General features: G+C 41.8%; 1 protein-coding gene across 1 annotated transcript in view; it reads left to right on the forward strand.

Moving 5' to 3' along the window:
- The window catches only part of LOC144499974 (anoctamin-7-like), a 76598-nt gene extending 49016 nt beyond the window's left edge, over window positions 1-27582 (forward strand). The window contains exons 15-20 of the mRNA XM_078222711.1: window positions 1538-1670; window positions 3650-3779; window positions 6717-6850; window positions 7943-8023; window positions 26536-26746; window positions 27560-27582. Coding sequence (XP_078078837.1) covers window positions 1538-1670; window positions 3650-3779; window positions 6717-6850; window positions 7943-8023; window positions 26536-26746; window positions 27560-27582 — 712 coding nt within the window. The remainder of the gene's footprint in view (window positions 1-1537; window positions 1671-3649; window positions 3780-6716; window positions 6851-7942; window positions 8024-26535; window positions 26747-27559) is intronic.

Raw genomic sequence — 27582 nt, forward strand, 5'->3', positions numbered from 1 at the left:
TATCTGTTTTCTTTTTGATTGCCAGATTCCAGGTTAGCATGGGCATTAGCTATGAGGAGAGGTTGGAGAAACTTGGTTTGTCCTCGCTGGAATGACGGAAGTTGAGAGGCGACATCATAGAAACCCTACAGTGCAGAACGAGGCCATTTGGCCCATCGAGCCTGCACCGACCACAATCCCACCCAAGCCCTACCCCCATATCCCAACATATTTACCCGCTAATCCCTCTAACCTACGCATCTCAGGACACTAAGGGGCAATTTTAGCATGGCCAGTCAACCTAACCCGCACATCTTTGGACTGTGGGAGGAAACCGGAGCACCCGGAGGAAACCCACGCAGGCACGAGGAGAATGTGCAAACTCCACACAGATAGTGACCCAAGCCGGGAATTGAACCCAGATCCCTGGAGCTGTGAAGCAGCAGTGCTAACCACTGTGCTACCGTGCTGCCCAACCACTGTGCTACCGTGCCGCCCAGACCTGATAGAAGTCTACAAGATTGAGGGACATGGACAGAGTGGATAGTCAGAAGCTTTTTCCCAGGGTGGAAGAATCAATTACTAGGGGGCATAGGTTTAAGCTGCGAGGGACAAGGTTTAAAGGAGATGTACACGTCAAATTTTTTTTTTACACAGGGTGGTGGGTGCCTGGAACATGCTGCCGGGGGAGATGGTGGAAGCAGACATGATAGTGACTTTTAAGGGATGTCTTGACAAATACATGAATAAGAGGAGGGACAACATACATAGATAATTGAAACAATTCAATAAAATCTCACTAATTACTTAAATTACAACAGACCTGCTCAGAGATGAGGTCATGGTAAATTAGGGGTTAGAAATGTCTTGGGTGACATCTTCTAGCTATATTAACTGAAGCTGTAAGGTCTGTCATTTTTTTCTTCTTTTATGGGATGTGGGCATCGCTGGCTACCCAGATGGATAGGGGGTTTTAGTTTGGATGGGCAGCATGGTTGGTGCAGGCTTGGAGGGACGAAGGGCCTGTTCATGTGCTGTAGCTTTCTTCGTTCTTTGTACTTTTGTTTTTGTGAAGACTGGGATCTGTATAGCTATCTTAACTTTGTTTAATGTGCATTGAGCAATGTGTATAATTTCATTCCATTCCAACAAAGCAAACCATGTTGACCAAGAACATTAACTCAGCAACATTTTTCTGTGAATGGACTTTGTTCTAATTTTATTCAATTCTGTTGATAATTGAGGAAAAAGTGATCAACCTTGCTCTTTCCATCCCCAGCTAATTTTATATTTTAAAAATTTTTGTGGATGACAAAAGTCCGGTTTATTTTTATCAAACTGGTCTGTCCAGATTGCAGGTGGAAAGGCTGTTTCCCTCAATTAATTGTAAATACTGCAAGAAGTTTAAGAGCTTTTGATCTCATTGGGTCATTATCAGAAATTGTATAATATCACCATGATATATATATTTTTTGCATTTTTATTTCAACTTTTCATTCTCGATGTATTGCAGATGGTTGCAGAAAACTAAAAACCGAATCTTGAATAGGATAAAAATTGGATTATCTTCAAAAACTCCCTCGCAATTCACTGTGGATGATTGTATTATAAAAGAATCAAAGAAACCAGACCTGGGAGATTTCACGCTGGAGGAATACACTGAGAAAATCATACAGTATGGTTACCAAATGGTAAGATTGAACACCTCTTGCCAAGGAGATTAGAAGAAGTAATAACTTTCATGAAATTTTAAACAATTGCACATAAAGGTTTGAGTTGTAGATTAGGGAATCTATTAACAGTTTTCATTTGCGTATTTTAATTAGATTAATTCTTAATTATCCAGGAGTTGGTGTTGCTGGTTGGCCAGCATTTATTGCCCATTCCTAGTGGCACTTGAGATGGTGATGCTGAGCTGCCTTCTTGAACCACTGCACTCCCTGCAGTATAAGTACACCCACAGTGCTGTTTTTGTTTTGTGTGTCGGGGGGGGTGGGGGGTGTCCTTCCAGGATTTTGACCTGGTGACAGTGGGGGAATGACGATATATTTCCAAGTCAGGATGGTGAGGGGAACCTCCAGGTAGTGGTATTCCCAGGTATTTGCTGCACTTGTCCTTTCTAGATGGTAGCAGTCATGGCCTTTGGAAAGTGCTGCCTGCAGTGCATGTTATAGATGGTACACGTGCAGCCATTGTTTGTTGGTGTTGGAGAGATCGAATGTGGAAGTAGTACGAATAAAAGGGGCTGTTTTGTCTTGGATGTTGTCGAGTGGCTCAAGTGTTGGAGCTGCACCCATCCAGGCAAGTGGAGGGTAGTCCATCACACTCCTGATGTGCGCCTTGCAGATGGCAATTCTGAAATAAGCCAATAGAGCATTCTAGAGTGGACTCTCAAGTGACAAATTTTTAAAAAAGTTTATTTTGAAAGAAAATGTATGCTTAACACAAAGGAGGTGGCAGCGTAGTGCTATTGTCACTGGGCTAGTAATCTAAACACCCAGGATAATACCATGGGGACCTAGGTTCAAATTCCACCAATTTAAATTCAATAAAAATCTGGAATTAAAAAGTCTAATAACCATGAAACTATAGTCATGAAAACCCATCTCGTTCATTAATGCCCTTTTTAGAGAAGGAAATCTGTCATCCTTACCTGGTCTGGCCTACATGTGACTCCAGAACCACAACATTGTGGTTGACTTTTAAATCGCCTAGCAAGCCACTAGGGTCAAGGGCAATTAAGGATGGCGAATAAATGCTAACTTAGCCAGCGATGCCCACATCCCATAAATGAATAAAGAAGAAGAAACAACAGACCTTACAGCTTCAGTTATTATAGCTGACATAGAAGATGTCACTTAAGACGCTTCTAACCCCTAATTTACCATGACCTCATCTTTGAACAGGTCTGTTGTAATTTATCAATCAGTGAGTTTTTATTGAATTGTTTCAATTATCTCTGTTGTCCATTGGAAGGAACAATTCTATATTTCAGTATCTATAGTTCAACCTTATCTTAAATGTGATCAAGATCTGAGTGATGCTGAACCAGCACACGCAATCTGACTTGATGCGGTTCCTGAAAAGACAATGTACTTAGAAAACTTAAACTGGAATTTTCCAGCAACCCTGCCTCAGATTTCCTCACACCAAGGGTGGCTAACCATTGAAATATCCGTTCACATTGGGGGATTTTCTAGTCCTGCCAGTGTGAAGAGCTCAAATTCTGGCCTTAGACTTCTGATCAAAGCCCAGTCTTTCTTGATCAAGTATTTACATTATTAAATTTCAATTATATCTTAATCTAGGTACAGTATTTGGCCAATCGACTGCTAATTGTACAGTTGATCGTAATTAATATGTGGATTTATAAAATGCGGAGAACAGCTTCTTAGTTTGATGTTGGTTCAAAATGATGTCTTGACTTTGTTAGCTTACTGCAGTGAGAATTTAAATAATAGACTATAATGGTCAAGTTACACTGAGGCCAACTTGCGCCTTATACGTACCGCCACCCTCCCCCCTCGCCTCCACCCTGTCTCTCGAGGTATTACTTTCAGTTTGGAGAAATTGTGTCCTTAAGCATGATAGAATGTGTTTATGTAAACATGTTAATTTTAATATGGGTAACCAATTAACTAAATTCACCAGACCTAATTTTTGCTTCCAGCTTTTTTCTATCTCATTTCCTCTGGCACCACTTCTTTTCTTCATAACCATTTTATGTGACATACGTGTTGATGCTAAGCGACTGTTATGGATGTACAAACGCCCCATTGCTTTCATGGCTCAAGACATTGGTAAGATATTGTATATCTGGAATTTCTTTATACTAAAGATGATAAATTGACTCATAATTCACATGTGCACGAAGTAATGGGTTACCAATAGGCATTGTTCTAATATGCAGCATCTTCTCTACAGAAGAGAAAATAATATGGAGCTGGATTTTCCATTGCAGGGGTCTCACAGCCCAGCATAAATCTCGGGCAGGCCAGCCTCTGCTTAGCCAACTCGATCATTTTAATTTTTGGGCAATGGCCCTGTAGTTGGTATGAGGTCAATCTTTTCTTTTTTATTGATTAGTGTCACAAGTAGACTTACATTAACACTGCAGTGAGGTTTCTGTGAAAATCCCCTCGTCACCTGTTCGTGTACACTGAGGGAGAATTTAGTATGTCCAATGCACCTAACCAGCACGTCTTTCAGACTGTGGGAGGAAACTGGAGCACTCGGAGGAAACCCACGCAGACACTGGGAGAACGTGCAGCAGGAAGTTGTGCTTCTTAGAGCTGCTGGTCAATTGGGAGCAAAAGCAAACCAATAGAGGAAGACCTCCAATTGGCACTGGGGACCTAAGATGCGCCCCCATTTAACGGACCAGCAGCTTGCATTAATTAGAATCATAGAATCCCTACAGTGCATAAGGTTTGGCATTTGGCCCATTGAGTCTGCACTGACTGAGGGGCCTCTTCCCCCACCCTATCCGTGTAACCCAACACATTTACCATAGCTAATCCCCTAACCTACACATCTTGGAACACTAAGGGGCAATTTAGCATGGCTAATCTACCTAACCTGCACATCTTTGGACTGCGGGAGGAAACCGGATCACCCGAGGAAACCCAGGCAGACACTAGGAGATAATGCAGCCTCCACAGTTGTCCAATGCCGGAATTGAACCCGGGTTCCTGATGCTGTGAAGCAGCAGTGCTAACCATTGTGCCACCGTGTTGCCCACTTAAAGCCCTCAATTGGACCACTGGAAGGAGACACACCTGATGTCTCGACCACTGCGGGTACACATGCCTTCATTTATAGGTCCACCTGCTGTTTTACGTCAGTGGGTAGCCTGTAAAATTCATCGCATTATTATAACCATGCAAGTAATCTAGGTTGATTAGGCTAAAGTTCATATTTCTAATGAGTGCAGTATTGCTTGAAGCCAGATTCTGCATTTTATGATCCATTTTACACCAAGAACACAATGGGTATATAAGAAAGCTTTTGGATAATACAGTATTAAGGAGTCAATCTCTCTAGACCTTGGCTGGGATTTTCTGCCCCCCTCACGGTGGGTTTTCCAATGAGCCACTGATGGGATCTATAGGCTTTGCATGGGTTGCTCATCCTGCTGCTGGGGAACCTGCTGCGGGGGCAGGGGCTCGACTTCAGTGGGACCGGAATATCCAGCCAGTGGGAAGGGCTGAAAAAATCTCACCCATAAAAGATTATTGGCTTCAATGTGGGTTTTCTGGAATTGCTTCCAAGTCTCATGCTTGCTTACCATACCTTTTGGTGAACGATTTTATTTGTTAAGATAATCATTGACTTATTGTCGCTGTGACTCCGTACCAATTCCACCTCGATCGAATTCTGTTTTTAGTCCCACTTCAAGAACTTGGGGCACTACAAAAGCCAAGAGAAGGAGTTCTATACTATCAGAAGTTTTTTTTTCCCAACAGACAGTAGTAATCTGCCACTTTGAAGGAATGTATAAGAGGTCATCGTTCTTTGGGTACCGAGCTAACAACCAATTAACCACAAATTAATTTGTTTGCTGCATATGGATCACAGAATCACACAATACTTTAGTGCAGAAGAGGCCCTTCGGCCCAACGGGTCTGCACTGACATGAAAGGTCCTGACCAAATCCCACTTGCCAGCACTTGGCCCATAGCCTTGAATGTTATTGCGTGTTACGGGTGGCACGGTAGCAGTGGTTAGCACCGTGTCTTCACAGCTCCAGGGACCTGGGTTCGATTCCCGGCTTGGGTCACTGTGCGGAGTTTGCACATTCTCCTCGTGTCTGCGTGGGTTTCCTCCAGGTGCTCCGGTTTCCTCCCACAGTCCAAAGATGTGCGGGTTAGGTTGATTGGCCATGCTAAAATTGCCCCTTAGTGTCCTGAGATGCGTAGGTTAGAGGGATTAGCGGGTAAATGTGTAGGGATATGGGGGTAGGGCCTGGGTGGGATTGTGGTCGGTGCAGACTCGATGGGCCAAATGGCCTCTTTCTGTACTGTAGGGTTTCTATGATTCTGTGAACATCCTGATGATGTGAAAGTCGCTTAAAAATTAATTTTACTTCAGACAGTAGGGACAAAAATGAATACTCGATCATTAACGATGGCAACTGTGAGCCATTCACTGAATAGTTTATTGGTCTGTTTAAATCTGGACATTAACAAGACCATTATCCCACTCTGGACGTGTCTTTGCTCAAATATATGAACGCAGCACCAAGGGTGGGATTCTCTCGCCTCCCTGCGGCATCTTTCTCACAGCCGGAGGTGGCAGGATCTTCTGGTTCTGTCATGGTCAGTGGGATTTACCAATAACTCAACTCCACGCCATCAGGAAACTGGGGGTGGGGGTGTGTGTCTTCATCTGGACCAAAAGATCCTGTTGGCATGAACAACCGGAAAGTTCCAGTCCAAGTGGCCTTGTCAACCCCTGGATTCCTAAAATAAAAGAGAGTTTGAAGAAATCCGATTGTGCGTGTGTAAATTGAGATAATGGCAAGAATTTTAGATAATCATGAAGTATCAAAGTCTTTAACAAAGTTGCTTAATGCTTAGTGATGCATAAACAGCCACTTGGGTGATAAAATATATTACCTATTTAATATGACTACATATTCCTCTATGGATCTTTGTAGACTGTCCTTGTCACTAATGGTTTATATGCAAGAGTGTATATATTTTGGTTAATGGAAAATTTCTATTCTGTTTCTTCAGGTCAATGGTTGACTATATTGGATCTAATAAATGGAGTAGCAGTGGTGACCAACGCCTGTGTGATTGCTTTCAACACTGATTTTGCAAGGGAGCGACCCTTTCATGAACAACTGATCATCCTAATCGTAATTGAGGTACAATAATACTATCAATGAATTTTGCTTTGATTATTGCAGAAGCTATTTGATTCCTTTTGAAAGTAAGCAACAAAGGATGAGTATGGGGTTTTGATCTGGACAAATCTCATCAAATGTTTTGCTTTGAGGCAGAGATGGACCTTTTCTTTCAGTTACTCTACGCTAATTTGGCTTGGATTTGAGAGGGCGCAAAGTAGATGGAAAAAGTTCAGCTCAGTACACAGGTTTTTTAAAAAAAGAATAGCTTTGTTATATAACTTGTGCTTCAAAATGCTTCTACATTTCCACTAATAGTCTGAGGCTGTGGACATGCTGCCGCTACTGTTTTTGAACTTTGTCCTGGAGCATAACACTGACTTTGGGTTCTTAATGATCCAGATCAGAGTGATGTGGGATCTGTAGGCAGATCACACTCCATATGAATCCATTGTTGTAAGTTCTGGTTTCAAAGAAAACTCACAAGAGGTTCCTTGTGCACCCCACGCATTTTCTTTTCACTGTAAGATTCCTTTGAAATATTTGGAGCAAGTGGGTGCTTTTGCCCATCCATCAAGGCATTTAATACTGGGACCAGAGTTCTCTGAACACAGACACCATGTGGAGAGCTTTGCCTGGCTGTGAGTATTCGGTTCAAAGGCAGACAGTGTGAAATGTGATATTGCCTGGCTTGAACTGATCTTGTACCTAAAAGTCCTGGATGCATTTTCCAACTTGACTTCACAAGTATGCCATATTTTCTTTGACAGGGGTGGGGGAATCATGGTGTGGTGTTTTTATTTCCAAGAAGCCACCAATAGTTGAGCTGAACTTAGAACCAAAGATGTATGAAATAAACTACCCACTATTCAGTGCTAGTTTCTTGCTGCACTGGAAGTCAAATGCCTTGTCTCAGTGAATTGGGTACATCATGCTCTGATATTCCCTGTGCTTCCCCTTCACCACCTCCAGTAAGGTCCTTCAAGTCTATTTCTCTCTGACCAAGTGTTTTTGCCACCCTGTCCTATCTGCTCCCTTGTATCAATTTCTGCATTGAAAGTGCTGTGCAAACACATGCTATGTCATCAAGAGGAAAATATATTTTTGTTTTAGCATTTAGTGTTTGTGGTGAAGTTTCTGCTTGCGACCATCATACCAGATGTTCCTCAACATATACTCCTGGCAATAAGAAAGGTAAGTCTTTGTTGACATGCCTACTGTACCATTATATTAACAAGGAAAAAAGACCCAAAGTTTGATTTTTGGTTGATCTACTATACTGATTAAGTATTCGGCAGTTAAAAATGCACCCATGATGTAATGTACAATAGACATTTCTATGCAGTCCATGAATCTTGATACTTGCAGGTAAACATACGTAATAATAGCATTTATATTAATTCTGTCCGATCCCAGCAATATTATTGTTCTAATGTTCTCTTGTATTCTAATTATTATCTCCAACAGTATTCTGCTCTGTTATTTCAGGAGAAACATCAAGTGGCAACAAAAATGAAAGGTTATCCAAGTAGCCTTCGTCACTTCAGATGATTCTAGAAAATTGCAACAGGGCTGTAAGTTATCTGTTATGTTCCTTTTATCTAAATAGATTTAATTTTGCCAGTCTTCCTTCTATGAAGGAGCAGTAAAGCCAGTATACACGTGAGATTATCTTTAGCTTAGCATCTATTTTTGTCTGACTTGTGGGACCTTTCTGAGCACACATTGGCTGCTGAGTTTTCTGCATTACAGCAATGACTATAATTTATAAAATATGTCATTGGTTGCAAAGAACTTTGGGATGTCTTGCATTTGTTGAAGATACTTTATAAATGGATTGTTTTCACATGGTGAAATCACTACCTGCTTATAGAAACATTATCCGACAGATCAAGCATTGTAATTTTCTTAGTGATAATTATAATACAAGCTGGTGTGATGATGACTTATGAGCCTCTTGTGCCTATCTGAAATGCTCTTTTTTTTCTGCTGCTTCTACAAGGGGATCTTTTAGCAGGGTGAGAGGATATCGGGTGTAGTTGTAGTCAATTCTGACTCTGCTCAATTGTTCAACACTGACACTACATCGATTGTTAGAAAATAAGGGTCTTCCATTTAAGACAGATGAGGAAACATTTTTTTTTGAGGGCTGTGGGGGTTGAACCTCTGCCTCAATCACGTTTTGTGAGAAACAGAGTCCTTGAATATCTTGGGTAAAAGTAGATGATTCTTGATGAGCAAGGGGGTGAAAGGTTATCAGCAAAAGGCAGGAATGTGAAGTTGAGATTAAAATCCAATCAGCCAGGATCTTTGAGATTGAGGTGCAGGCTCGAGGGGCTGAATGACTTACTCCTGCTCCTAATTTACCTGTTCAACTTTATTTAACATGGGTATGTTACAGTATTTAAGCAGTTGTTTTCTGTGGATAATTCATTTGTACTACTACTTTTCCTTGGGTAAAAGTTGTGATGTCAGTCCATGTTCCCTTTTGTTCTGTTCACATCACTCTGACCTGATAAACTCTTCAGTCTACATGACCCTTTATTCATTTACTCCCTTTACGTACCCTACTTTTTGTCTTTCTCTCCCTACAACAATGAAAGGTTGAGCTATGCTCATTTGGAGTTTAGAAGAATGAGAGATTACCTTAACCTATAAGATTCTGAGGAGGCTGAATTAACAGGGTAGATGGTGGGAAGATGTTTTCCCCTTGTGGGGAAATCTAGAACTAGGGGGCACAGTTTTTAAAAAGCATCTCCCATTTTAAAGCAGAGATGAGAAATTTCTTTATTAGTCTTGGGACTCTTTTTCTCTACAGGAAGAAGGGGAGGCTGGGCTGTTATCTAACTCAACCTTGAATATGTTGAGATTTATGATCAACCAAGGGTTATGGAAGGATTGGGGACCACCAGTTAGTTTATAACTAACTATAGCAGTTTATTTAAAAGCAGATAACTATACAGAGTTCTTTCATGATAACACTTCCAACTCTAGGACCAATTTGGCTGCAAATGCCTGCGCTCTGTACCAAGATTCCACACCCGTTCCCCATTGGGTGATCAGGTCACATGACCCTTCCAGTGTACACCCCTTGAGGGGTCAGCTACTACATCTCTCCCCCTTTAAGTCCATTATTCTACAATACATAGTTTATACAATTTTCAAAACATTAGCACAGAGAAACTCTTTTAACACCAACATCATCCAAATAAATGACAATTCTGGGCAAATCCTGCAGCAAACTTTTCATTGTGGGCTTACACCATCTTCCAGAAAACAAAATCCTGAATGATAGATGTGTGTATTGGTATTGTGAATATTTATGGCAATATGTTCTCATTGTGCATCATCTAGTTCTAACTGTTGGTAAGCATGACTCGCGTCCAATTTGGTGTATGTCCGACCCCAGCCAACAGACAGATCCTCTATTTTGGGGATGGGGGTACCTATCCAGTTCCGCAATCTGGTTTACTGTCAGCTTGTAGTCCACACAGATACAAATGGACTTGGCTGGTTTAACTACTGGCACAATGGGAGCTTGCCACTCTGCAAATTGTACAGGCCTGTTAATGCCCAAGTCTTCTGGTCATTTTAGCTCTGTCTCTACTATATGCAAGGCACAGGTCTTGCTCTAAAAAATCTTGGTGTGGCTTCTGGATCTACATGGATCCTACCTTGCAATTCTTTAATCTTTCCAAGTTCCTCTTGGAATACTCCTTGGTATGTCCTAATAACCTCGTGCAGGCTCCTTCTTTTATCTTAAAATATCTCCAGCCAGTTCAACTTGATCTCCTGGAGCCAATCACATCTCATTAAACTCCGTCCTTGGCCCAACACCACCATCAGCTGTCTGTAACTCATGGGGGTTGTAGTTGTTCCTACTATCTTTATGGCTTCTCCATTATACATAGCTAGTTTTGTTGCAAAGTTCAGAGGTTGAACTTCTTTAAGATACCGGTCCACTCACTCGCAACAGGAGAGATGACACCCGCATGTCTGCCTCCATCTTCAATGGCCGGCCATTTACCAGCAACTCTGTTGTGATGGGGCTACTTTGCCCTCTTCCACATTTTTTTAATGACATAACATTTTTTTCCCCCACTGGACAATCCTCCATTCAATGCACCGAGCTGGGTTATTTACTCTGCTTGTACTGGGCTGGCCCTACACTTTTACATTTGTGCCTTAAATTACCTATTTTTCCGTACCCGAAACACTCTGTTCCTCCAAATCTACACATTTCTGGGGGAGTGGCATCCCCCACATTGAAAGTGCTCTGCGTTACTCCTGGGCTGTTTGGGTATTTAGTGATTCTTGCCACTTCTACATTCAGCTCAGTGCTTGAGCTTGTTCCCATGCCCTCACATCTGGCACCATTTACTACTCGGGGTTTCGCACCCTAACTGGTGGACCTCGATGTTTTGCTTGCTTTGTAATTCTTGGGCACCCTTCTTGGCACACTCCATCACAGTTGCCATTTCCAACACCACCTTAAAAGTAAACTCAAGAGTCAGCCAATAATTTCCTTTGTTGAGCTGCATTATTACACCACATACCAAACAATCTCTTAACATGTCGTTTAAAGGTGATCAGAAGTATTCTGCAATCTGCTTTAGCCTTGCTATGAAGGCTGGATTGTTTGTTTTGCTTGTACTAGGCTGGCCGTGCTTGCTTTTGATCTCCTGGAGCTTAATGAGCTCTGCAAATTTGGACGTTAAACTTTGGATCAAGTTGTATTCCTGGGTCCCACATGTGATAGATAAACTGTCTTTCTTCTCCCCCTCTTCCATCCGTCCTGAAAAAAGCCTTTCCACATACTGTAACCAGTGGCCACATTGAATGCTTCTAGCTGCCCAAAGAGTGGCATGCCTGCTCCCTCTTTAAGGCTTGGATTGATCTGATCCATTCTGTAGTTTTGCAAAGACATTCTCTTCAAACTCGTCACTGCAAATTAAGTTGCTCTGATTTACCTCTTCGCCAATGTAGTAATTAAAAGGATTAGCAACCACCAGTTGGTATATAGAACATAGAACATAGAACATAGAACATTACAGCGCAGAACAGGCCCTTCGGCCCACGATGTTGCACCGACCAGTTAAAAAAAAAACTGTGACCCTCCAACCTAAACCAATTTCATTTCGTCCATGAACCTATCTACGGATCTCTTAAACGCCCCCAAACTAGGCGCATTTACTACTGATGCTGGCAGGGCATTCCAATCCCTCACCACCCTCTGGGTAAAGAACCTACCCCTGACATCGGTTCTATAACTACCCCCCCTCAATTTAAAGCCATGCCCCCTCGTGCTGGATTTCTCCATCAGAGGAAAAAGGCTATCACTATCCACCCTATCTAAACCTCTAATCATCTTATATGTTTCAATAAGATCCCCTCTTAGCCGCCGCCTTTCCAGCGAAAACAATCCCAAATCCCTCAGCCTCTCCTCATAGGATCTCCCCTCCATACCAGGCAACATCCTGGTAAACCTCCTCTGCACCCTCTCCAAAGCCTCCACATCCTTCCTGTAATGTGGGGACCAGAACTGCACACAGTACTCCAAGTGCGGCCGCACCAGAGTTGCGTACAGTTGCAACATAACGCTACGACTCCTAAATTCAATCCCCCTACCAATAAACGCCAAGACACCATATGCCTTCTTAACAACCTTATCTACTTGATTCCCAACTTTCAGGGATCTATGCACACATATACCTAGATCCCTCTGCTCCTCCACACTATTCAAAGTCCTCCCGTTAGCCCTATACTCAACACATCTGTTATTCCTACCAAAGTGAATTACCTCACACTTCTCCGCATTAAACTCCATCCGCCACCTCTCGGCCCAACTTTGCAACCTGTCTAAGTCTTCCTGCAAACTACGACACCCTTCCTCACTGTCTACCACACCACCGACTTTGGTGTCATCAGCAAATTTGCTAATCCACCCAACTATACCCTCATCCAGATCATTAATAAATATTACAAACAGCAGTGGCCCCAAAACAGATCCCTGAGGTACACCACTTGTAACCGCACTCCATGATGAATATTTACTATCAACCACCACCCTCTGTTTCCTATCCGCTAGCCAATTCCTGATCCAATTTCCTAGATCACCCCCAATCCCATACATCTGCATTTTCTGCAGAAGCCTACCATGGTGAACCTTATCAAACGCCTTACTAAAATCCATATATACCACGTCCACTGCCCTGCCCCCATCCACCTCCTTGGTCACTTTCTCAAAAAACTCAATAAGGTTAGTAAGGCACGACCTACCTGCCACAAAACCATGCTGACTATCACCTATCAATTCATTACTCTCCAAATAACTATAAATCCTATCCCTTATAATTTTTTCCAACATCTTGCCGACAACAGAAGTGAGACTCACCGGTCTATAATTCCCGGGGAAGTCTCTGTTCCCCTTCTTAAACAATGGGACAACATTCGCTAACCTCCAATCTTCTGGTACTATACCAGAGGCCAACGACGACCTGAAGATCAGAGCCAGAGGCTCTGCAATCACTTCTCTTGCCTCCCAGAGAAACTATAATGATTAATTTGGAACTTTCAAGCGGTTATTGGATAGGCACATGGAACACACCAGAATGATAGGGAGTGGGATAGCTTGATCTTGGTTTCGGACAAAGCTCGGCACAACATCATAGGCCAAAGGGCCTGTACTGTGCTGTACCGTTCTATATTCTATAATTTACAAGCAGATAAATATACCGAGTACTTTCAGTATGTTAACGCTTCCAACTCTAGGATCTAATCTGGCTGCAAAAGTCTGCGCTCTGCACCGAGATCCCCGCGGTCGTTCCCCATTAGGTGATCGGGTCACGTGACCTTCCAGGTGTAGGCTCCTTAAAGGAGTCAGCTACAGCAGGGCAACAGGCAAGAAAGTGAAATTAAGGCCATCATCAGATTAATCACTATTTTATTGAATGATGGAGCAGTCTCTGAGCCAAATGTCTTACCATTTCTTGTGTTCTTAGGATCTTGTCAAAGTACTAATGTAAAATTTTCAGATCAACTTGGGTTTAGAATTACAAGACTACCCTCCTATGAAACACTTTTTTTTTAAATTGTCCATAGATTCTGCATAGATGATGGGATCTAAACTGCACTTTATTCTGAATGAATCACCGTCCATGGATACGCCAGTGAAGAGCAACAAATCCCTTGGATGAAGCTAAATGTTTTTATGTAGTGATTTTTAATCCATTGTACTTTAATGAACGAATTGCTCCTCAATGCAAATATAAGTCAAAGTGATGCCATTATTTCATTCAGAGGTGATTTAACAAAAATGGTGATTAAATTGGCAAATGTACAACTTGGTTTACCAATGGGCCAAAATTTGCTATTCCAAAGATATTCTGCATGAAATACCTGGAGCACTTATACAACTATGGGCAAAATGTTCATTTTATTGTGCAGACTGGGAATAATAAAGAATGTGTATCTTGTCTTTTAAAATGGCACCAATCTTTTGTAAAATATAAGCTTTCTTTTATCACCGTTTGCAAATGAGGGGAGAAAATGGGGTGCATTCTTTCTGGGTAACTAGGGAAGCAAAAATGAATGTCTTGTTTTTTTGGAAAAAAGCTCTGCTCTAAACCAAACTTTCACTGGTGAAAATAGAATATGCAACGTTATATTAAAATAAGCTTTTGTACAATGTCAGTATAAACACTGATATTTTTCCTGACTATTTAACTGTATCTCAGTGCTATTTATAGAATCAGTGTGAATCTCATGGTTCTGGTTGACTCAAGGTTTTGTGGGCTAGTGCTAAAGAATGTGGTTTCGGACAAATGTACATTTATGCAACTGCTGTAATTTTCTTTTTTTAAAAATATCTCGAGTACAACTAAATGAAATGTAAAGCAAATTAATTAATCAAATTAAGGAGTTCGGCAGCCTCTGTTTATGAATGTTACCTAAGCTCCAAAATTACTACCTTAGATGTACTTGATCTGTTGGTTATAGATGATTCTTATCAGCTTTGTGGTAGTCATCAGGTTTTGAGTTTTTTGAGGATGGAGGGGTTGCATGATGTAGAGCAATGTCCTGAACATGTACCCAACCAAGTGATAAAGGCCTTCATATTGTCAGGTTCTCTTCACAGTAGACCAGAGGAAGGAGTGTGTTTGTGTGTGTCTATGCATGTGCATGTTATAAAACAATTCATAGAATGTGTTCAGGAATTAATTTGTAAAAGTAACCACCCAGACAAAATCTGACAAAGATATGTGTGTCTGAATCCACTTTACTTCAGGGTTGGGAAATCTTTGTTGAGGAACAATAGATACATCCATGTATATATTTTAAAATCACAAACTAGTCTCAAATGTTGATAGCTGTGAATTTTGTGTGCGGTGCTTGCTGAGTTACTTAGTCTCCTTCAGTGATGACACGTGAATGCAATGAAACAAAAGGTTGCTATTGTCCTCTGTCCCACACTGGAATGTCCTGCTATGTGAAAGGCATTAACCGAACAGTGCCATCTTTGTTACACTTGTGCAATATTACTATAAAGCCAGAATGTTGCAACGTATATATTTGTGTATTGGTCCCTACACCACAACATGTTCAAATACACAGTTGTCACCCTTTATCTAAAATTTTACATTCCTCTATATAGTTCAGCAAGTTACTATTTCTTTTCAATGTGTTTATTTTTTAAATTCTAAAATAATGCACATGGTGACACCAAGGGTTGGTACAAACTAAATAATTTAGCGACTATGATATGCATTTCAATAACTAACAACAAAATGTACAAGTAGCTATCTCGCCCTCTAAACATCACTCAATCGATTATTTTCTGGCACCCTTCAATTCCCTGGACACTTGGCGTGATATATAGCCTGATGTCACAGGATAAAGATATTGTCCTTATCAAGAGCCACTTAATTTGTTGGGAAACTTGTACATTTTGCTTTATTCATTATTCTTGTAAATTGAATTCCTATTTTGTTTGGAGTGATTTGCAGTTGGTTTAACTTGTCCTAATCATAACTCCCAGAATTACCCAGATATTGACAGAATAACTCTTCCAACCCCAGGCTTCCACTGATATTAGAATCGCCCGAGTCAGGCGATTGTTTCCTCCCAAATATCGCTTGCCTAAGATTTTAACCTCTCTGGTCAGGCAGCAGACAATAATCACATTATGAAACAGTTACTATGTTTTAGTCTTTTTTTAAACTGGAAGTTTTAAAGCAATACTGTAAGAATATAAATAAATGGATTACTTCTGAAATATTCACTGAATTCACAACAATGTTTGTCTCGAGGCTTGTAAATGACCGCAGCCGAAAGCTATTTTATGCCAAAGTATTAAAAGAATTAAATTTGGTAGCTGTAAATGACTTGTCTTATGTTTTGACACATCAAAAAATTTTTGCATGATTTCCAGAAGTGGCAGTTGTCCCAATTTTTGGGAGCCTGTAGAACAGCTGTTCCAGTAAAGGCGTTTGTTTTTCATGAATCGTTAAACTACGGCTTCGCTCCCTGGTGAAAATTGGCTTTGGCCTTTTCAATGTCTTTGCTTTCCATTGTTCTACATATTTTTCTCCTTCCTGATCTTCCTCAGTGGGTGGTAAATTGGCATGTATAATGCCACAGAACAATCAGATCAAGAATTGAAAAACCGTGCAGTATCCGATTAGTTAATGATGCTCATGATGATCTGGAAAAGGTGCCTGTCTGCTCCTTTCCATGATGTGGAGATGTCGGTGTTGGACTGGGGTAAACACAGTAAGAAGTTTAACAACAGGTTAAAGCCAACAGGTTTATTTGGCTCCGAAAGCTTGTGGCTTTTGCTACCAAATAAACCTGTTGGACTTTAACCTGGTGTTGTTAAACTTCTTACTGTGCTCCTTTCCATGCCAAAGGAAATCTTAGAAGGAAGGAAAAAGTGGAGAATATAAATAATTTAGCAAATGGGGCTAGTTGATAGCTTGGTCTAATAAACCAGCCTTGACCTTGAAGCTGCAGTGACTCATACAATTAACATTAATTCTTTATTATGTTGTAGGACAGCATGCATATCATCTTGTGTTATAGGCCAACATAGGAGTAGGAGCTATAATTTGCTCCTTGCTGTGTTTTTCCCTGTCTTATGCCTGACCATCAGGCAGACTGAATGTATCTGAAGCGCCTCTTTCCCCCCCCCCCCCCCCAACTGCCCCTGGAAAGTCATGATGTGGATATGCCGGTGTTGGACTGGGGTGAACACAGTAAGAGTTTTAACAACACCAGGTTAAAGTCCAACAGGTTTATTTGGTGGCAAATACCATTAGCTTTCGGAGCGCTGCTCCTTCGTCAGATGGAGTGGATTTCCACTCCATCTGACGAAGGAGCAGCGCTCCGAAAGCTAATGGTATTTGCTACCAAATAAACCTGTTGGACTTTAACCTGGTGTTGTTAAAACTCTTACTGGAAAGTCAAGCAGAGAAGCGAGACCCCAAGAAGCTGCAATGATGAGGACGGCTGATGGTGTTGGCATTCTGGCTCCTACCCAAACACTAGCAAAAAGATTCCAATAGCAATACCAAACTTTGTTCAACTTAAATCAGTATGCATCAGAGTTTTTTGTGCTTCAGTTATCTGGCCTATCTAACTCTGACTTGAGCATCACCCCAGCATTGGCAACAGTGCCTTCAGCTACCGAAACCTTGAAGCTCTGGAATTTCCTCACTAAACCTCTTTCCTCTTAACGTACTCTTAAAAGAACTACCTACATTACCCTAATATCTGCTTTGTGTAGCTCAGTGTCAGATTTTGTTTGATCAGGTTCCAAGAAACACCTTGGGCCATTCATTCTGCTCAAAATGGCTCATCTATTTGGACCAAGTCTGATCCTTTTAAAATAGCAAGACTTCAATCAAATATCCTTTTAAAATCTTGACATTGATCACTGTCATGTGAGACTCTGGCAATCTCCCACACTCAATCCCCCTGAAGTGCCGAATGGCAGTTGGTAACTACCAGATGAGTCATTTCATACTTCCTTATCGATGCAGAAACTGGGTGGGGTATGTGCTCTTGAGTGTCCTGGGACTGGGTTTAATGTAGGTGGACCTTCCAGATTCGGTGTCTTGGAGGGGGTGCATCTTCCAGCTTCAGAATGTTCCTGGAGATCCATTTTCATTCTCAGGAGGTGCAATCTTTCCCAATAATGGGTCAGTGATGTTGGGCACCTTTTTTAATATGGCGCTCAGAACGGTGGACTGCCCACCTCAGAATACAATGCAAAACACCTGGTTGCATAATTAAAGACTGGAGGCTGCTGCAGAACAGGCAAGTTCCTTTTCGTTATTACCTCTTGTGATGGCCTGGATTTTGTGATAGCGATATTAAAACTGTCAGTGTTCACAGTCATTACTCATCTGAAACTGAGAGTAAATCCTGGAGGCACCAATACACAAGTTAACATTTTCTTTGAGGAGATGCTGGCATTGGACGGGGGTAGGCACTCTAAGAAGCCTCTCAACACCAGGTTAAAGTCCAACAGATTTATTCGGAATCACGAGCTTTCGGAGCGCTGCTCCTTTATCGGGTGATTCACTTGAAGGAGCAGGTGCTCCGAAAGCTCGTGATAAATAAACCTGTTGGACTTTAACCTGATGTTGTGAGACTTACTATAACATTTTCTTTGCCAGAGGATATACTATTGATGTACCTCCCACATAAGACAATTGGAAATCGTTGAGCTGATGACTTGCCCTTTCATACTAATAATCTCATTAACAACACCTGAAAAAAGATGTGGTGCTAGGTTTATAATTATTGCTGAAAAACTTTTCTGATCTTAATTCCTCCATTTATATGGTTTAATCCTGCAGATGGGCCTTCCAGATTCGGTGTCTTGGAGAGGATCCAGCTTCAGAATGTTCCTGGAGGTCCATCTTCATTCTCAGGAGGTGCAACTTTTTTCAATAATGGGTCAGTGATGTTTGGCACCCTTTCAAAATGGCACTCGGATAGGACAGCAGACTACGTGCACCATCCGGACCGCCACCACGGAGTACAATGCATAATTAATGAAGTCGGGGCCGGCAGATTTGGCATGTTTTCCTGTCCGCCTCCACAGCAGGAAACGCTAAATGTTCCTTTTTTTCTCCCATGGATCTTAGTCCCTAGATGGGAGAGTTCCGGCCATAATTTTAGCATGGTGTTATTTCCGTTTTTAATTTACTCCTATTTTAAGTCTAAACTTTTATTTCTCTCTCTCTCTCCCTCTCTCTCCTATCCTCCCTTTAAATTTTACAAATGATGAATTTAATCCAGGTTTACTGTGAGAATACTCCCAATTTTATTGGTTGCTTGATGACATTGATAGGCAAACTAACCATGGCACTGTGGTACAGGAAGCCATTCAAGAGGAATAAATAGGAATATAGTGGTAGTAGGGTACAGTATAGTCAGGATTCTCTGCAGCTAAGAGCAGGAGTCCAGAAGACTGTGTTACCAGCCCAGTGTTGGGGTTTGGCGTATCTGCTCTGGGCTGGAGAGGAACTTAAGGAACCCTCTTGCAATTCAGTAAGGGAGAGAAAGCGGTGAGTGTAAAAGTAGGAAATGTGGTGAGATCCTTCTTGACCACAATGGACCGTGAGGAGGTAGATGCAAGGAATGCTTGGTTCAGGAAAAAGGAAAAGTAAAGTTTATTTATTAGTCACAATTAAGGCTTACATTAACACTGCAATGACGTTACTGTGAAATTCCCCTAGTCACCACATTCCGGTGCCTGTTCAGGTCAATGCGCGTCTTTCAGAATGTTGGGGGGGGGGGGGCAACCCAGAGGAAACCCATGCAGATATCTGGGAGAACATGCAAACTCCACAGAGACAGTGACCCAAGTCAGGAATTGAACCTGGGTCCCTGGCGCTGAGGCCGATGGTAGTCATGATGTGGAGATGCCGGCGTTGGACTGGGGGTAAACACAGTAAGAAGTCCAACAGGTTTATTTGGTAGCAAAAGCCACCAGCTTTTGGAGCGCTCGCTGCTCCTTCGTCAGACCTGAGGAGTGGTCTGTTCACCAGATTGATTGCGGGGATGAAGAGGTTGAGGTGTGAGGAGAGATGAAACAGTTTGGGCTTCTACTCGCTGGTGTTTAGAAGGATGAGTGGGGATTTGATCGAGGTATATAAAAATATTAAAAGGGATTGATAAAATAAATGTAAACCAAATACTTTCTCTTGAAAGGATTAATAATCTCGCAAGCTGAATCTCAGTCACACAGGGAAAGCTATGTGCAAATGACAGGTTTTGATTAAAGTAAGCCCAGATAAGGGTAAAGGACTATCTAATCGAATGATGTGCAGCTGCAGTTCATATCTGCCCATTAAAACAAGGAACAATGGGAAGGGTGGGAGAGATACCATTGGTCAGACATGTACCTATCATGATGATATAACATGCACAAGTTTTAATTGGACATTATACCATTATGTATACATGATGTAACCTTAACTGGATAGAGAACTCCTATATGTCTATTGATATATGCTAATTACTTGTAATCAAAGCTGAGACTTTAATTGCCTATGTGTTTCTGAATTTTTCACTCTGATCTGAATGGCTTCATTCAGGGTCCTATGGCTATAGTTTAATAAATCAGCTTGAAACCACTCAGTTACTTTGTTTGGCTACTTGAGGGAAATAGTTTTTACATACAACAAGAAAACCATTGTAACAGCCCCTAACAGATTTGGCAACAGGATGGGATTTCGCTCAGGCTGGCTGGGAATAGCGGTGAGTATGAATTGTCTGATACTGAGCTATTGTAAACCAAGCAGGTGCAGCTGATTTTAATGAGTGAAATCTGAACCCAAAGTAAAGCGGACCAGATATGGGGATCCCAAAACCGAGAAGACTAATGCCAACAAGGCAGCAACCAAAAGGCAGAACTTGAATTTATTACTGACTAGGGAGACGACGCAATAAAAATACTCAACTTTTTCTTTAAAAAGAACACATCTGACAATTTAAAATTTTTGCAAGTACCAGTTCCAGCATTAAAAAAAATCTTCAGTTGTTAACAGACACGGGTTAATTCTCAAAAAGGGTGGAGTAAAGTTCTCAAATAGATGTCATTACATCATCACCCATGGTCCAGGAATCATTTTCTCTCCTTTGCTTCCCCAGTATCTCATCTCAGAATCGTCCTTTTCATGGTTCTAATTGTGTCAGGAATAAATCTATCGACCTGACAAGAAGTTTTAACCCAAGATCAATCCAACACAGGATTTGTCATAATCATTTCAAATATCCCAAATTTTAATCAACCATTACAATTAAAGCTATCTCAATCTCACGTGCAAATTTGTATCTGGAAAGGAAAGCAAAGCTCTCTCTCAAATCATGTACCAATTAATCTGTCTAGAGGAAGGGTTGAATTATAGCTATCAACTGAAGTTCTGCTTGACTTATCTGGATATTCATAGAACCATTTATTTTGGCTTTGAACTCAAGGTTTTTCCATCTGGGGAGATAACTTCATGGGTTTTTAATTACAGGAATTTAGAAAGTTGAGCATTCATGTGGTTCTGTTTTTATGAACTTCATTGTTGCTTTAAAGTATTAATATTTTCTGGATGATCTTGTGATTCAAAAATTTGTTTTTTTTTTAAAAAGAGCAAGTGTAATTGATGAAGTTACTTTTCATAGGTTATGGACTGGATTCATGTTTCTGTTGTGCCTGCCGCAGTGTTTTAACCTTTATACGATGGACAAAAAATTGCGAGTAGACTTCTTAGCACAACAATATTTATTTAAACACAATCCATAATCACCCACCCAACCAACAATAAGTTACAGAAATACGAAGGTTCAAGTTCAATACTAGACTTGACTTTTGCAAGTACCCAGGCAGATATTGGTCTTTATCTACATGCTGGACTCTGTCGTCCTCTGCCTAGTCTGGTCTGATGCTCTGGTCTTCCACCTTGCCCTGCCCTGCCCCGCCTGCCCCGGTCGTTGCTGGCGATGGTCACCATTGTTGTTGCTCATTCCTGGGGTCAGAGAGAGAGAGATTCTCTTGTTGCTCAGCACCCTTTATACCCCTTTGGTTTTCGTGCCCCTTTTAGCCATTGCCAATCAATCAGTCAGGACTTGATCACCCTGACCGATAAAGTCCAATCGGGTGCTGCCACACCAATCTCTGGGTGTGTCCCCAACGGCCATGTCTATAAGGGGTTAAGGCACTCCTATGTCTGGTAAACAATCCAGTTTCCAGAAAGTTCCCTTTGTCCTGGAGATGGCCCATATCCTGTGTATTCAGTCGTCTCAGCTGCAGCCTGTTTATCTCTGTCTTTTAAGCAGCAGCCTGCTGTTTCAGTTCTTGCCCAATTATCCCAGAGTGCTCTGTAAATCGCCATTTTAGGTGGCCTGTTTGGCCACATTTCAATGGCCGCCAGGATATTTTGAGAAATATGGGAATTTTAAACAGGGTACAAATTCTCATGGGATTGGGATATGTGTTTGATGCCTGGTGGGATGACTCATTCTATACTGACAAAAAACCGGGGAAAGTGATCTGACAGGGAGGGAGTCTATGGAAATTACCCATGAATATGTCAGGTGCTCCAAAGAACAGACCCATAAGGGACGTATCCAGGTGAACCCAGCTACCCAGATTGTTTCAGTCTGGTGGCAATCAGGAACACATCATTGGTGGGACATTTGTTCCAGGATTAGCAGGGAACCGCCGAACCAATTGGCGGGAAATAATCAGGATGGGGATGACCGTAGTGACGGGGTAATGTTATTATGGGCCACCATAATGTGCTGTTACCAAAGACAATCGGTGCTCCGGCCGGTGTTGGCAGTGCCTCGCTCTGCTCCGGCCGGTGTTGGCAGTGCCTTGCTCTGCTCCGGCCGGTGTTGGCAGTGCCTCGCTCTGCTCCTATTCCTCTCTGTAAGGAACACATGGGAAAGTCAGAAGCTGAAATTTACAGCAGAATCATTTTGGATACCACCCAACATCTGGATGAAGGGCCACCTGAAGGGGATTTGGGGAGGTATTCTCAATATCCTAATGCCCTTTTGGGTGGTCACCCAATGCCCAAAAGAAGGACTGAAAGGGTTAATCACATAAGCTGCAAGCTGAATCTCAGCCACATAAGGAAAGCTATGTGCAAATGACAGGTTTTGAGTATAGTAAGCCCAGATAAGCGTCGAGGACTATCTAATTGAATGAGGTGCAGCTGCAGTTCATGTCTTGCGATGGATAGAAAGCTGGTTAGCAGATAGGAAGCAAAGAATTGGCATAAATGAATCTTTTTCTGATCGACAGTCAGTGACTAGTGGGATTCTATTCACTGGAGTATAGAAGAGTGAGGAGGGGATCTCATAGAAGCTTATAAAATTCTAACAGGGTTAGACAGGGTAGAATCAGAAAGAATGTTCCCAATGGTGGGGGAGTCCATAACTAGGGGTCATCATTTGAGGATAAGGGGTAAACTTTTAGAACTGAGGTGAGGAGAAATGTCTTCACCCAGAGGGTGGTGAATGTGTGGAATTCACTACCACAGAATGTGGTTGAAGCCAAAACATTGTCTGATTTCAAGAAGAAATTAGATATAGTTCTAGGGGCTAAAGGAATCGAGGGATATGAGAGGAAGGGGGACCAGGATATTGAATTCGATGATCAAGATGAATGGCGGAGCAGGCTCAAAAGGCCGAATGGCCTACTCTTCTAGTTTCTATATCTGTCCATTAAAACAAGGAACAATGGAAAGGGAGGTTGAGATACCATTGGTCAGAGATATAGCTATCATTTCTTGACGGTATAACAACATGCAAAAGTTTTAATTGGACATTATACCCTTATGTATGCATGATGTAACCTTAACTATGATTGGATAGGGATAACTCCTATTGTCTATTGATATATGCTAATTGTAATCAAAGCTGAAACTTTAATTGCCTTTGTATTTCTGTATGTTTTACTCAGAATGGCTTCATTTGGGATCCTATAGTTATAGTTTGTTAAATCATTTCGAAACCACTCTGTTACTTTGGCTACTTGAGGGGAATGATAGTTTTTAAATACAACAAGAAAACCATCATAACAGCCCCTAACACCTCTTATGGGGCAATCTTGAATAAAAGGTCACAGGTATGGGTTGAGGTGGTAGATTTAAAGCTGAGATGAGGAGGAACTACTTCTCGCAGAGGGTGGTGAATTTGTGGAACTCGCTGCCCCATAGCAAGGTGGAGTCTGACTCGTTGAATGGCTTCAAGAAGGTGATAGATATATTTCTAATAAAAATTCTCTTTCTCCATCTTTCTGTCTTCCTTCAAGATGCTGCATAAAATTGACCTCTTTTGGTTATCTGCCTTAATATCTCCTAATATCAGCATTGAAATTTGTTAATGCTCCTGCGAAGTGCTTTGGGATATTTTGCTACATTAAAGTCAGCATGTAAATGTAAGTTGTTGCTGGTGAAGTCAAAGTGCTGACTATGGAAGCTGACACAGACTATATATGATCTTGCTGTGGCTGGCAATAAGTAGGATGGAGGAGGCCTGAAGGTAACTATGTGGATAGATGTGCATGCTCTCTGGCACACTCCAGCTTTTAGCTCCTTATTTTGCATGAATGAAATCCACAAGCACTTTTGGCTGAACAGCATCTCACTAATAATTCATCCACTTGGCCTTCAGTCCAGGAAGATCACTGACTATCTCATGCTGTCTGTGTTGATACTCTTCTGGAGCTATGGAAATGTCAACCAGCATCCCCAACCATCCTTATCTCCCGATCAGCATCCAGAATGTCATTAAAAAGCTGCTGCTTTCATCCAGCTTCACTTGCCAGCAACCATCCTTCACAACTAGGGTAGCAAAGATCTTTGCCTTGCCAAGTTGTGGCAAAATTGCTTCAATGGTTGGCATGCAGTGTGTTTTTTTTCAGTGATTTTATTTAGATCCTTTAAGACTATGCACAGTTGCAACTTTCCCAAGTTGTTGCACTGCTGCATGCTGTGAATCCAGTCTGAAGGATTTCTCACTTTTTTGATTAATCCCCACTTTTTTCCATCTCGTCTGTCGTCTCTTTTAAGTTTGACTTGAGGGCAGCCTGAACTCTTTTCAGCAGATCCTGAATTGGTCTTAAACTCTCATCTACTTTGACATATGGGGCAGGATCTTAACCTGCCATTCATGCCACTCTCCTGCTGCAGCAAGATCAGAGAATTTGACGCTCAACCAAATCTCTGTTCACTGCAGCAGGATGGGAAAATCCCACCGGTGTGAACGGTGATAGGATTCTGACCAATATTCTCCAGGGTAGACATCAAAACCGTGTAAATTTATCTTTGCACTTCTCTAGGATCTGTTCAGCAGTTTTGTGTCGTCGCACATAGTAAATCTCTGGCACGTTTAGGGTTACTCGTCCAAACTTTAGACTTCCTCCAGCTGAGATGAGTGGCTGTTGCATACCCGCCTCTGATCTGGAACGCCACACCTTCGTTCTTGCTATTGCATTAGGCTCTCAGAATGATTTATCCTCTTGGTACGAGTATCATGTCATCATTTAGCCTCAATCTCACTTTCAAGGACTTCAATTTTAAATTACCGCATTGAGCCACTTGGCACAAGTCTGTGAAAGTCAGGGAAGAGGATTTTCTGGCCGCACTCGCCCAGAAAATCCCACCCGAGGTCAACGAACCATTCCATGGTCCGCCCCTTGCCCACGACAATTCCAGTGGCAGACGGAAAGGGAAAATTTGCCCGGGGATGTTGCTTGATGCACCATTGTCCATCTGACACTACTTATCCACTTGATGCTCTCCTTCTGCAGTCATCATCCTAACAGTCAGACCATTTATCACCCATAAGCTTGATGGTACCAGCCTGTTGAATGGTGTATTGTGCTCCATCAGACTCTGATATCTCTCCAGTTGCCATCTGTATTTAAAGGCTGTAAAATATTTGTCTAGCCAAATACTGTTGTGCGCAATGACTCAACTTTTTGTAGTTAAACAACTGCTTTCCCCATACCGGACAATCCTCCTTTTCCTTTATATGGTTTGCACCCTGCCCTTTGTCCATGACATTTGGCATAACGTTTGACAGAACAGACAGGAGCTACATGTGTTGTCGCTGATACTTTACAACCTCTGTGTTTCAGCAAACATGTATTGCTTTCTCAAGAGTAAGTTTCTCCTCTCTCTCTCTCTAAACATGCTAAAATTCAGATCTCTTTGCCTTAGACAATTCTATCTTTAGTAAAATTATCTCTTAGTTGCCCCAAAATCACAGGATTCTGCAAGCTCATTTACTGCAGTCACATACGGATCACTGGACTCTTTCATCTTGAGCCCTCATGTTGAACACATACTGTTCATTCATTTGGGGTTCAAAGTATTGCTTCAAGTCTTTCAAAATTTATGCGGTCTGTTTTTTTTAAATTTCCTGATCTACGATTAGATTTAGGTTGAAATATAATTTGCAGCAATCTTTTCACAGCAGTGTTAAAAGTGTTGCTACTTGTGTCAGCTCCGGCTTGTTAATCTGTTACAATCTTGTTGTTTTTGCCATTGTAAATGGAAAAATTGTCAATTCTGCCATGTATTACCTTTTCATTTTGACGAGGTCCAGGTGAAATATATTTATGGCCATTTTTGTCTCATTACTTGCAGCCTTCAGTTTGTGTTAGCTTTTCCTTGTGTATTTTTTTTCAGCAGCTTTTTGTGAGCTGGAACATTTCAGTGTTCCTCCTTTCAGTGGCTTTGGCTTCACGTCCAGCTTTTCAAGACTTAACCTCAGCTCCACTCCTGACACCATGGTACAAGCTCAAAGTCTTTCTAGTGAAGATTTTTCTTGGAGCTAAATGTATCATAGCTGCCCTCCGAAGTTCCTTCAGGCTGGAGGTCAGTGACTATGACAAGCCAGGTAGGAGTCTTACGACTGATTGCATTTCTAAAACCAAACAAGGCTGGAGCTGACACTGAAAACATCACACATTTTGCAGATGCACCGTAGGAAGCATTCTTTCTGGTTGTATCACAGCTTGGTATGGCTCTTGCTCTGCCCAAGACCACAAGGAACTATAAAAGGTCATGAATGTAGCCCAATCCTTCACGCAAACCAGCCTCCCATCCATTGACTCTGTCTACACTTCCCGCTGTCTCGGCAAAGCAGCCAGCATAATTAAGGACCCCTCACACCCTGGACATTCTCTCTTCCACCACCTTCCTTCGGGGGAAAAAGATACGAAAGTCTGAGGTCACGTACCAACCGACTCAAGAACAGCTTCTTCCCTGCTGCTGTCAGACTTTTGAATGGACCTACCTTGCATTAAGTTGATCTTTCTCTACACCCTAGCTATGACTATAACGCTACATTCTGCACTCTCTCGTTTCCTTCTCTGTGAACGGTATGCTTTGTCTATATAGCGCACAAGAAACAATACTTTCCACTGTTAATACATGTGACAAATCAAATCAAAAACATTTTGAAGGGAAGCTTTCAAAACGAAGAAATAACTGCACAAACATTCAAAGCAATCTTCATGTTAAACCTTCAACACTTTACACATTCACATACTCCTTCCCTCAGCTGCTTCCTTTTCTTATAAAGAAGTAGAACATGCTGGCACCACAAGCAGATCAGTACCTGCAGTGCTCTGCTTCCCTTTTTTTCCTTCCTCATAATCTTAGTTCCTGCTGTGAGCTTCTAACTTTCTGTTTCTCCTCACCCTTTTAGCTAGATCTCCAGTGTCCAGCTAA

This window comes from Mustelus asterias, chromosome 10, assembly GCF_964213995.1.
Source record: "Mustelus asterias chromosome 10, sMusAst1.hap1.1, whole genome shotgun sequence".
Lineage (NCBI taxonomy): Eukaryota > Metazoa > Chordata > Chondrichthyes > Carcharhiniformes > Triakidae > Mustelus > Mustelus asterias.